We start from the raw sequence: 12,164 nt of genomic DNA, 5'->3' as shown, positions 1-12,164 counted from the left end.
TTAGATTCTCATGAAAAGGTGATTTTTTTTCTCGCTCGCTTCGCTCGCTCGGGACTTATATAAAGCAGCTTTTTAGCACATGTGCTATACTGCTCCCCTGTTTTTTTTCTTCTTTTTTTACTCTTCACGCTACTTCCACAAAGAATCCTGTTCACAGTGGCCTACAGACCACAAAAAAGGAATCTAAAGAGAGAAGAGTGAAATATATTATTTTCTGGATATCATGTCAAAATCTATCACAAAATTGGATTTTTGTATTAAAAAGGTCCAAATTTTTGCTTGCTCGCTTCGCTCGCTTGCAACTGTTTTTAAAGATAAATTCTGCCCGATACGCAATATCTGGCCTTCTCAAAATAGTCGCCTCATTACACCATTACGCCTGTTCATACCATGATATGACCGGGAAATTTTTGGCTCTTGCCCCCCCTGGCCACCGACCCCTGTTACGCCGCTGGAATAGGGTGCATGATGCATGGGTTAATACATTTTTAAAATTCGAAATTTCGCTCGCTCTTCGCACTGGCTGTTGATTGAAATATCCAATATGGAAAAAATATTCTTCTCGTGATTAGAGTTTTGAATTGAATTTATTTCCGTTAAAAAACAAAAAAACAATACATATAAAATGATACATTTGAATTGATATATGAAAAACGGGAGGATGGCCCTACTCAGCAGCATCAATCATGGTGCTGCTGGTCTACCGAGTTGTTATTATTTTGCATCCTTCATGTTCATAATTTCAAAAAAATGCTGAATATTAAAGATTTTCAGGTGAGTTATCATTGTCACGTGTCACTGAAAATAGTCCTTAAAGGACAAGTCCACACCAACAAACAGTTGATTTTAATAAAAAGAAAAACATCCAACAAGTATACTTACACTGAAAATTTCATCAAAATCGGATGTAAAATAAGAAAGTTATTACATTATAAATTTTCGCTTTATTTCACAAAACAGTTAAACAGCAATTAATTCCTCCCTGAACATGTGGAATTAGCATAGTTTATAATATATACGGTTCACTTAAGTTGGTCGTTATTGTCAAAACTGCAAAAATGAAATAATGTATAATTCAAATAGTGAGTGAGGGACATCATCGTCTGTGTTATTTGCATGTCACCGAGCTGTGCATATCACTATTTTGTAAAAAATAATAAGCACAATTTTAAAATGTCAGAACTTTCTTATTTCACATGCGATTTTCATGTCATTTTCAGTGTTATGCTAGTTTGATTTTTCTCTATTGAATCAAATCAACATTTTCTGGGGTGGATTTGACCTTTAACATGGCCCTTTCAAGTCAGTAGGGCCTTATTGAAAATTGTATCTCGCGCTCGAATTTGTGAAACATGCAAATATTGCGCGTCTGCCTTTGCTCCCCCCCCCCCCAATTTTCCCTCTACCAATGTACAGAACGTTATTTAAAAAAATGTTAAACAAAACAATGAAAGCTCGATGTACGAGTTGAAATATGTTTTGTATATTGACTTAAAAACTTGATATTTGAATCTCTATGTATCTCATCGAACAGACAATGCGAGCATGAAGCGCGAGCAAAATTTATTTAGTGACATAAAAAATGATTTATTTTTCAAGTTATCCCCCAACCTTGTTCACTCGTTTAAACGCCAAGTATGCAAACGAGTGAATCGGTGACATCACACACTAATCTTTGGTATAATTTTTATCTTTAAAGGACTAGTCCACCCCAACAAAAAGTTGATTTGAAAAAAGGAGAAAAATCAAACAAGCAAAACACTGAAAATTTCATCAAAATCGGATGTAAAATAAGAAAGTTATGACATTTTAAAGTTTTGCTTAATTTCACAAAACAGTTATATGCACATCCTGGTCGGTATGCAAATTGGCAGACTGGTGACGTCACCCACTCGCTATTTCTTTTGTATTTTATTAAATGAAATATTCTAATTTTCTCCTCCTTGTCAAGTGAAACAAAGTTTTATTCTCCCTGAACATGTGGAATTACCATTATTTTACAGTTTATGGTTAAGTTAAGTTGGTCCTTATTGTCAAATCTTTAAAAATTGAAATATTGTATTATTCAAACAATAAAAAACAAAAGAAATAGTGAGTGATGGACATCATCGACTCTCTCGTTTGCATATCGCTGAGTTGTGCATTTTAACTGTTTTGTGAAAAATAAGCGAAACTTGAAAATGTCATAACTTTCTTATTTTACATCCGATTTCGATGAAATTTGCAGCGTTATGTTTGTTTGGTTTTTCTCTATCGATTCTAATCAACAATTTTCTGGGGTGGACTTTACCTTTAAAGAATTGTAAATTTGACCCAATGTTTAATACACTTGAAGTGTAGTTACTATAGCTAATTATAATTTAGTCAAAACTCCTTTGTTATCAAATCAATTAAAATGGAATTTTCATATTCAATATTAAAATACAAAAGAAACAGTGGTGTGTGTAATCAACTACTCACTCATTTTGCATATTAACTCAGCGAGAAACTGATCCGATTTCGAAGTAACTTTTAATTCATTAGAGCCAACTGGCTCATGTTAGGGTGGACAGGTTTTGGTCGAATAAATTGAAGGAATGGGAGGGGTGTTAGGGTACATTTCCAATAGAAAGCCCCCCCCCAAAAAAAAAAAAAAAAATCTAAAAAGAGTTAGGATGTGCCTCAAGAATGATGGTCGACAGCCATTTAGAGCTTAGAACGTGTAATTACTGATTGGAAAAAAAAATAAAAAACGGTACAGTTTGGTAAACCAAATGGGTTTAGTATATGTGCTTGTAAAAAAAAAAGAAACCAACTATTAATAAACCATAATCTACCTCCTTGTGTAGTTACAGACTAAATTAGGAGATGTTACCAAAATGTGTCGCAACATTACGGCACTTTTGTACCAAAATGTGCTGTAACAGGGTGGCTGCTGTCTCATTGTGAGTGTAAAGAGTCAATTACTATGCACCTGCATGACTTGTGATTTATTATTAGTCATCAAAATTGAACCAGAGATTGACTTAGTAATCTTCAGAGTTAATTGGGCTTTTAATAATAATAGTAATCCGCTTTTATATAGCCCTTAATACATTGGAACGACGTGTCTTAGCGCTTTACATATATATTATCACCCCGGTCATCGGATTCAATCTGTCATTCCCGTACACAATGTGTGCACATCCTCCACTCCCTTAGGAGTATTCCAGTCAGTCGCCGGTGAGGCGCACACGGTACTGGACAAGCTACGATGACTTTCACATACTACGGGGTAGCACCTGGGTCGAGAGTGGCAAAGTGTGGATTAACGTCTTGCCAAAGGACGCCAGACCGTGGTGGGATTCGAACACACGACCCTCTTTTTAATTTTAGACTGAACACTTCAGCTCTCTGTTGCTATTATTCTGAAGAGCATTCCTCTCAAAATAAGATATACTGTACTTATAGCCTACAATAATTCAAATTTCATTGAACTTAATTTCCTTTCAAAGCTCAAGTCCACCCCAACTAAAAATGAATCGAATGAAGAAAAATTGAACAAGCATAACACTGACAATTTCAAATAAATCGGATCGATAAACAAAAATACGACATTTATAATTTCCTTAAAACTGAAGAGTGACGTATGCATCATCAGTACAGTCATGCAAATAAAGGAGCCGATGATGTCACGCACTCACCTGTATTATCATTTTGCTAATATTTATTTTTCCCTCCAAATGTAAAACATATTCGATTGGTCATGGAATGTGTCAAGAGACTAATTTCACTATTCAGTCTATTGTGAGTCGATGACAAGCTCCTTTGTTACTAAAGTTTAGCAAATCAAATACAGTTCTTGCCATTACAATGCAATTAAACATAAATATTTAGTGTGTTAAGTCATCGATTCCCTCATTTGCATACTGGTCAACATGTGCATAATACTTTTTTTGTAAATATATCAAATCTTTGAAATATAAATATTTCCCCCTTCCGATTTTTTTTATTTCCAGTGTTATTCTTGTTGGATTTCTCTCTTGTAACGAAATAGAGTGCAGTACAATAAAACGCACTAGAGTGGGCAAAACTTTGTTACTTTTTGTTCGTACTTATGCTTTTATTTCGTTTCTCTTTCAATAGTAATAGCGGAATGACATCCCCAACCCCCCAAAAAAGACAATTATGTTTACAACAATATAATACATCGACAACTTTCATATAGCACTTTCATAAATAAAAAAAATGTTTGCTTTGGCTGGTTGAATCAAGGAAAGAATAATGTGGTGTAACACAAGGGGAAATTTCCCTGTTGCACTAATACCTGGATTGAAATACTGCTTTATCAAATAAATTTCAAAATATCATGACATTGGTAAGCTGATAATTACCCTTAAATGGAAACCTGTTTTCTTACAATTTTCCCGTAAAATGGCGGTACTCCATCTTAGCCTTCATTGGAGATGGTGGTGCTTCAAGATAAGAGAACGGAATGTCGAATAAGTAGACCTATCTATTATATTCTAAGAATACAAAAGAAAATAGTAGTTTTCGCTTTTCAAGGACAAAAAATCTTAAGAAGCAAAATGAGTTGATAATAATTGGCAAGACATCGTAATTATAAATGATTGTCCATCTTCTGGTAAGTCGAATTGAAGGTTAATAGATTGATCTTTAAAAAAATAAAAATATAAAACATTGGACAGTGTCTCAATATATAGTCTTGGAACACTGACATCTGCAAGTAGAGATGTCATGTAGGCTGAATACAAAGACCGAACAGAGAAAAATTAAAGCATTAATACATTAACAATTTTTTCCCGGTAGGTACAAATTATCACGGAGGGCTTTGGCAGGGTTAAGTCTTTGCATTGTCAGTTTGTGCAGATAACATCATCAAGCATCGGTTCTCGTCAAAGAATCTCTATCCCGACTTGAAAAGCAAGATGGCGACTTGTCCCAAATAGAAGTAGATGAAATGCTTGGTCTCGTGTGTCACGTAGCTGCCGAAGTTGCGACCCACAATGCAATGCCAGGTCGGGTTGTACTTCTTGTCGAACTCCTTCTTGATGAAGGCAGCGATGTCCTTCTCGATGTTGAACTTCTCGAGAGCTTGGGTAGCGCATTCAATCGCATCTGACTGCATGTCTTCTGACATATCAGCGTTCTTGATAACGGCCTTGCGTTCAGTCATGGTGATTACCTGAAAAATACAAATAATAATGGAGATATTGGGGAATTCCTTACACTAAAAATATAAATAAACAGTTTATACGCATGAGTGATTGATTGACATGACCAGTACTTGTTGCCTGTTGTAAATTAAATCGCGCAAACACCTATAATGTTCATCAGCTCATATTTCGCCGACAAGAGTCCGCAAAACGGTAAAATCGACAATAATGATGACAAGACAAGTGTTAAAATATTTTCATGCTGATATCCACGATAAGACGATGTAGTATGCCATTTTCAAATCTGCCACTTTTCTTTATTACCTACCTACGATTATTACTTCTGCCATGGTGTATAGATTTGGAGGGGGGGGGGGGCTTATTGGGGCCATGGACTTCTTAACACATTTTCAGGACCAAGAAAAAAAAGGAGAAAAGGAAAGGAACGGGTGTGATTTGCATGTCAAAATCTGTCTTTTCAATGTCCCAGCATACTCCACGACACGGCGACCTAAATTTTCGGGGATCATTGCGCTGTTCCGGGAGGAGAGGGGGCGGTATGGAGGCATTTGGCGCCCCAGAATTTTTTTAAAAGTCGGGTATGTCTTTTTAGACTCAATGTGTCTTAGTAGAATGTAGACATCACAATAAAATAAAAAGTTGTGACAAGCTGAAAATTTCATCAAAGTCGGACCTAAAATCCGAAAGTTATATGACATTACAAACTATCACTTATTTTTCACAAAACCATGCACATCACAGTTACAATTTATGCAATGTCACTCACTAAATCTTTTGTATTTTTTATTTTAACTTTGAAATACAGGCTTACATTTTTGTCATATATTGCACACAGGGGCGTCGATCCATTTTTCAGATTGGGGGGGCAAAATCATTAACGTTCCAAAGGCGCTCGATCGTACAAAACACCCACCCACACACACACACACACAACACACATATATATATATATATATATATATATATATATATATTATACACACACATATATATATATATATATATATATATATATATGTATATATATATATGACTCATGAGACACAGACACGTATCTCACTACACAGATAGTACGAGTGCCGAGAGTGAGCTCAAATTTCTTTATATTCTGAGCTGAAAACTTGATATTCTAAGCATTTTTGGTACCAATGATTAAGATTTGTATCTAAAAGAAGAATAGATGCGAGCGCGAAGCGCGAGCTGAAAATTTTGATATTTCGATCTGAAAAAATGACAGTTTACTGGACGTTTTTGATAAAGAACAAGCTATATATCCAAGAAAAGATTATTGCAAATTGAAGCAGTTCTTTTGAGGCTGAGAACTGAAAACGGGACATTTACATTCACCAATTTAATCATGAAAAGTATGGGTTTTTGCTACAGAAATGATGCGAGCTGAATTTTTTTTTATTCCAATCTTAAAAGCGGACATTTTGAGCACGATTTTAAATAAAGAACGAGTTGTGTATCTCAATCTCGCTTGCTGAACATTACAATCTTGTTTTTTTTTATGCATATCCGGAATTATTGGGGGGGGGGGGGCAAAATGATATGTTTGCCCCCCCCCCCCCCAATATTTTCATTGGTGGGGCGATCGCCCCCCCCCCCCCAGGATCGACGCCTCTGATTGCACAATAATTGCAGATTTAACAATAACGAGAAATCGGTTTTACAACCATGAGAATCAAACATTGTTTCACATAGGACAAAAACCCTCACTTTATTCTACATAATAACAAAACACTACACAAAACAAATAGTTATTGGATGGCATCGCATGGTTCCCTCATTGCATAACAAATGGCAAACTGTCATAACCTTCTTATTTGACATCCGATTTTGATGAAATATTTCATTCTATTTTTCTTTTTAAGCTAACGGTGTTTTGGGGTGTACTAGATGAATGGACACATATTACTTCAAAAAAACATAACATAAACCTATTAACAGAAATTAAGAAATAGTAAAAGAAATAAAATTAATACAAAGAGAAAAGTCTAGGGCCGGATCAAGCCTGTGAGCACTGCTTCATCCATGCATATAGTGCCCAACAAAGATAAATTTTTATTCGAAAAAAAAACTCCCTACTAATCAACAATGCTATATGTCATGAATTTAAAAAATGCTCTAAATAAGGCAAAAAAACTGCTAATTTTTGTTAATCTACCGACTCTTTGTAGGATTCTGATCAAATGTGCTTAAAAAAATCAATATCGCTGTCTTCTTACGTAATTTATTGCGTTTTAGATTATTTATTATACTTGTTTTTCGACCTTTTTTTTATTGCTTGCCGATGGAAACCGTCGAATTTATTCTGATCATAAACAAGATGAAATTAATTGAGTTTAATCAATAAAAGTAGAAATACTATAAATAGCTGGATTCATTAGGCGCTTTTTGCCTGATAAATACAAAGCAATGCTGTTATTACCCCCAGCTTTAGCTGTGCTGCGGCTGCTGCCATACCGGGTACCCATTCACCTCACCTATATACGAGCTGGGTCGAGTGCGGCAGCACAATGTGCATGGGTATATTTTCTTGCTGAGGGAAATATGCACACCATGGCTAGGAATCGAACCCACGTTCCTCAGACGAGAGTCATAACCACGAGACCACGACGCTCCCACATGATAATAACACAATTTGCATTGGGTTTGTACACAAATTCACAATTTGAGCATTTTTTTTTGTTCGGACATATACTTACATAATATTGCGTAATTTCAGAACCGCGTACGTACCCCAGGGTCGAACCGCGTCGGGAATTTTTTTTCTCAGTCGAAAGTGTGGTCCCAAAATTTATTAGCGCAAAACAGAGAAAAAAAAAGTCCCGACGCGGCGCAGCGCCAGTCTTTCGCTTTAAACACTATGGACACAATATTAGATTTGCTTAAAATTATTATCATAATCTTTGTTGGTGTCATCTTAAATAGCAGAGCTGGCTCAATATTAAAACATTTCTTCCATATTTTGGCAAAGATTACGCACGCCACATTTCTTTACGCCACTCGCATTGCATGTAAAAAAAAGAAATACTAATAGCTGCACATCGCACAAAAACCATAAAGACATTGGATTTTTTGGGGAAAACAGTCGATCTGCAGGCCCTTAACAATTCGAAATAAGGAAATCTATAACAAAGGATATAAATCACGCAGGAGCTACAGAAAGCCGCCTTTATTCATACCGTACCCAGGTATAAGGAAGAACATAGTACAATACAGCACCGCACTCAGCTCAGGGCATTTTTTTTCTAAAATCATACACTTCCTCTAGGCTCTAATTAATATTCTTTGTAAGTGGCACGGCCCGGAGAACAAAGAACAAAAAATAATAATTTAAAGCATCTTTACCTTTACTTCTGGGTGGAGTATGGAGAAATTCTCTAAAATCTTGATGATTGGCAAATTATAATCTGATATCTGCAGAACAACGTTCGTGGGCAGCACCTTGAGATGATAGTTTGGTCAATGCGAGTACGCGGCAAACCAGCGGGGCAAACGATGAAAAAATTTGAGAGGAAAAAAAATAATCCCGTCGAGTTCACAAATAGCTGGAGCTTGGCTCGCGGTTAAAATCTCGCCTCTGATTGGATGAGTACTCGGAGAATCATAGCTTGTAACCGTAGCTTATAACAAAGATCGTAAACGATAACATAATTATTTGATCTACGTCGCTATACGCAACGAAGTGGGCAGGATAATTTGTGGTTGTCATGGCTGCGAAGAATGAAGAGGTGGCGTAAGTCGCCATAAGAGCACCTATAAATCTTTCTCGAATTTGTCAATAAACCCTTGGCGGGGTAGTCAATTTCAGGAGGGTGGGGGATGGCCTCTCCAAAAGTTTTACGACCCAAAAATAAAAGGAGAAAGGGCCAATATAAGGAATTTTAGGGAATGAGTGAAATATTACATTATTTTCTGAATTGTGTCGAAATCTATAATCTATCCAAAACATGGCCGTATGCAGTGGGTGGGGAGGGGGGCAGGGAGCAAGCAGTCCCCCACCCCAGAAAGTTTAAAAATTCAGATTTTTTTTACTGAAAATTTTCACAAATATTCACAAAAAGTATGAAAGCGCAAAATCGCCCAATACCAAGCACCGTTGCTTCGCTCTCTCGCTTTCGGGTTTTTTTTCACAAAAAAATACGCATCTTGCCCACAAGCAAAAAGATTATGCGTAGTCTTGATCCAAAATTTTGTATGAATATATGATAATATATTTATATTGATCTCTACGGGGTCATCCCCTGGTGTTCTGAAATGACCTCGGGAGCAAACTGACAAACACTTTATGTCGTCTCTCATTGAATGCTTGTATGAAACAACTAGTCTTAAAATATATATATTTTGAATTAACATTCAATATTACAGAGAATTATAGCATATAATTTCGAAATCCGTGAGTTAAGTTATACTTATTCTTTTTTCCTTAATCCTTATTCAAACCACTCTTTCCTTATTCAAAACGGACTTTTCCTTTTTCAAAATGTATTTTGAATGAGGAAAAGTGTATTTTGAATAAGAAAAAGTGTATTTTGAACAAGGAAAAGTGCATTTTGAATGAGGAAAAGTGTATTTTGAATAAGGTAAAGTGCATTTTGAATAAGGAAAAGTGTATTTTGAATAAGGAAAGCGTATTTTGGATAAGGAAAATACATTTTGAATAAGGAAAAGTGCATAGTGAATAAGGAAAAGTGTATTTTGAATAAGGAAAAGTGCATTTTGAATAAGGAAAAGTGCATTTTGAATAAGGAAAATGTATTTTTAATAAGGAAAAGTAAATAATAAGGAAAATATATTTTGAATATGGAAAAGACTGTATTTTGAATAAGGAAAAGCGCATTTTGAATAAGGAGAGGGTGGTTTTAATAAGGAAAATGGAATAAGGAGGTAACTTCACATTTTGAATAAAGAATAAATAGCTTTAAAAATTCGTACAGAGAAACTAAAATGTTATGGAGAACAAAGAACCTGTTTTGCTAGTAACATAATTAGTGTGGTATGAATGTATATGGGTGGTGAATTAGTATGTTATCATTCAAGTGGGCCAATTATGTCACAAGACTATACACAGCTCAGAATGTTTCATAATGCAAGCCAGATGTGAGTAGTTGAGGAAGTTGATGTGCATGGTGCTCTGAGGTTGCAGTTCATGGTTGCTTTAATGTGATAACATCATAAAAATCAAAATGATAAACAGAATGTGAACACAATGAATTTACCCGCTGTGGTAAAATTATTTGCATGGCCCTCTCAAGGAGTGCAGTCAGTGCAGTGAAGTTTCAGTACTGTAAATTGCAGTCTAGTTATTTTTTTTTGTCATTTTCCTTCCCGAACGTTTTTTTTTGAAGAATTATCAATTTCTAAGTTTATGGTTTTATCCGCTCAGTTATCACACTTTGTGTGATAACTGAGTTTTTGAAAGAGTTGTTGAATGATAATAATCCTTCGAAAAAAATGCAAAATTGTATACATAAATCACAATAAATACATAAACATGATAGAAAAAATATGCTTAACGAAATACCCGCGAATATACCCATCAGTAATGAAATTGGATAGGCCTATTTATTGATTAAAAAAAACAAATTATAGCGAATTTTCTGCTAACATGCTATAGGCATATAGTACAGGCTAAAATGCGACAAATTTGATAGGGAAAAGAGAAGAGTGGCTTTTGGATGGCAAGCTATTTGTGATTTGAAAGTGTAATGATATCATCAATAAGTTTTCAACCCTTACATTTAAGGTGCTTTTCTTTCGCATTTACTTGTGACTTAAGCCCCTTTCGTTAAAAAAAGAATGAAAGTGATCTTTGTATTTAGTTTGGATTTGGAGGCTTTCTCAAGCATCAAAGCGAAAACATTTAGCATCGCATTATAATTGGTTATGCTTGAATGTATTGTAGCAGTGCCTTATAACAAGCACTCAAAGGTAAAAGTTTTGTAGTTATAATTTTGTTTGATTGTCTTTTATTCTTTGAGAGAGTCCGCCCGACCAAGCGTTTGAAGTTTTGCAACCCCTAACTTATGTAATCACGGTTACAATGAATTAAAAAAAAAATACCATGTAAAATATTCCCCACTTCATGAAAAAAAATTAAGAATCACTTAGCTTTCCGAAAATGTTCATATAGTTTAAAGATATTTTGTTATGTATTCATTCTTTTATTTTCCATTATGCTTTCAGATTATGTTACCAGCCTGTTATGTTAATTATTATGAACTTTTAACGCTGATATGAACTTTTTGGTTTAAAAAGTCCCTACCCCCGGGGAGGGGGGGGGGGACTAATCGAATTATAACATGATACCTATGTATCAAACCAAAGTCGAAAATAGGGGGCTTTGAAACTAATACTTTGTCTGACAATGGTGGTCTCCGGACCGGCTCTGGGACCATCGGTTGCTAAAAAAACAATGCTTTGGAAATGACCATCAGAAAATGGGAGGGGGGGGGTCTCTGCCATGTCTGCGAAGCGGGCCATTCGGCGCCGACCGATTGAGCTGCAGTTCATGATGGGCGGAACTGGAACAAGGACAAATTTGAGGGTCTCCGGAACGGAAAAAAAACTCGAAATTTCCATGGCATTTTGTGATGCTCTGGAACGGAAATTTCTGTTGAAAATGGGGGTCTCGACCGCGGCACTTTATTTATCATACATTTATACTAAGTAGCCCCCCCCCCCCGGTCCCTATCCATGTAAAAAATGACAATGTTTTTATATATCTTTTTCTTTTAACCAAATATTGGTCATGTTGGTACTGTCAATCTGTCATGTTAACTACCCTTTTATTTTTTTTTATATAGGTGTAGCAAATATCAATGAAAGTCCAATAACAAGATTATGTCTGTCAATGTTCCCTGTGTGATTGGTTATATCAGCTTAGTCCTTTGCCAGGACTGTTCTGCTTTTCAGTATATAAGGGGTTGATCAATAACACAATCCTCGACCTCTACGCCCGAAATGAAACAGCCCCACGATTTCCTACCCTCATCTGGTGCC

The 12,164-nt window shown here is 35.7% G+C and overlaps 1 protein-coding gene across 3 annotated transcripts; it reads right to left on the bottom strand.

The window, feature by feature from the left end:
- Nucleotides 1–568: 568 nt before the first annotated feature.
- LOC129254697 (dynein light chain LC6, flagellar outer arm-like) lies at nucleotides 569–8,623 on the bottom strand. Of its 3 annotated transcripts, none has more exons than XR_010296052.1 (3): nucleotides 8,511–8,623; nucleotides 2,259–5,164; nucleotides 569–1,785 (listed from the first exon to the last, which is right to left on the bottom strand). XR_010296052.1 is itself a non-coding variant. In XM_054893205.2 (2 exons), the coding sequence occupies exon 2, from the start codon at nucleotides 5,153–5,155 to the stop codon at nucleotides 4,886–4,888; it is 270 nt and encodes an 89-aa protein (XP_054749180.1). In that variant the 5' UTR covers nucleotides 5,156–5,164; nucleotides 8,511–8,613; the 3' UTR covers nucleotides 569–4,885. The 3 variants fall into 3 exon arrangements, 1 of the variants encoding a protein (XP_054749180.1); XR_010296053.1 differs by having other exon boundaries at nucleotides 3,556–5,164; XM_054893205.2 differs by having other exon boundaries at nucleotides 569–5,164; nucleotides 8,511–8,613.
- Between the last annotated feature and the right edge of the window lie 3,541 nt (nucleotides 8,624–12,164).

The sequence above is a fragment of the Lytechinus pictus genome, chromosome 2 (genome assembly GCF_037042905.1).
Source record: "Lytechinus pictus isolate F3 Inbred chromosome 2, Lp3.0, whole genome shotgun sequence".
Lineage (NCBI taxonomy): Eukaryota > Metazoa > Echinodermata > Echinoidea > Temnopleuroida > Toxopneustidae > Lytechinus > Lytechinus pictus.
This window is presented reverse-complemented; position numbering and strand designations above follow the sequence as displayed.

Bases quoted from the DNA above. Each gene is read 5' to 3' on its own strand.
- LOC129254697 (XM_054893205.2), bottom strand. From the start codon at position 5,155: ATGACTGAACGCAAGGCCGTTATCAAGAACGCTGATATGTCAGAAGAC.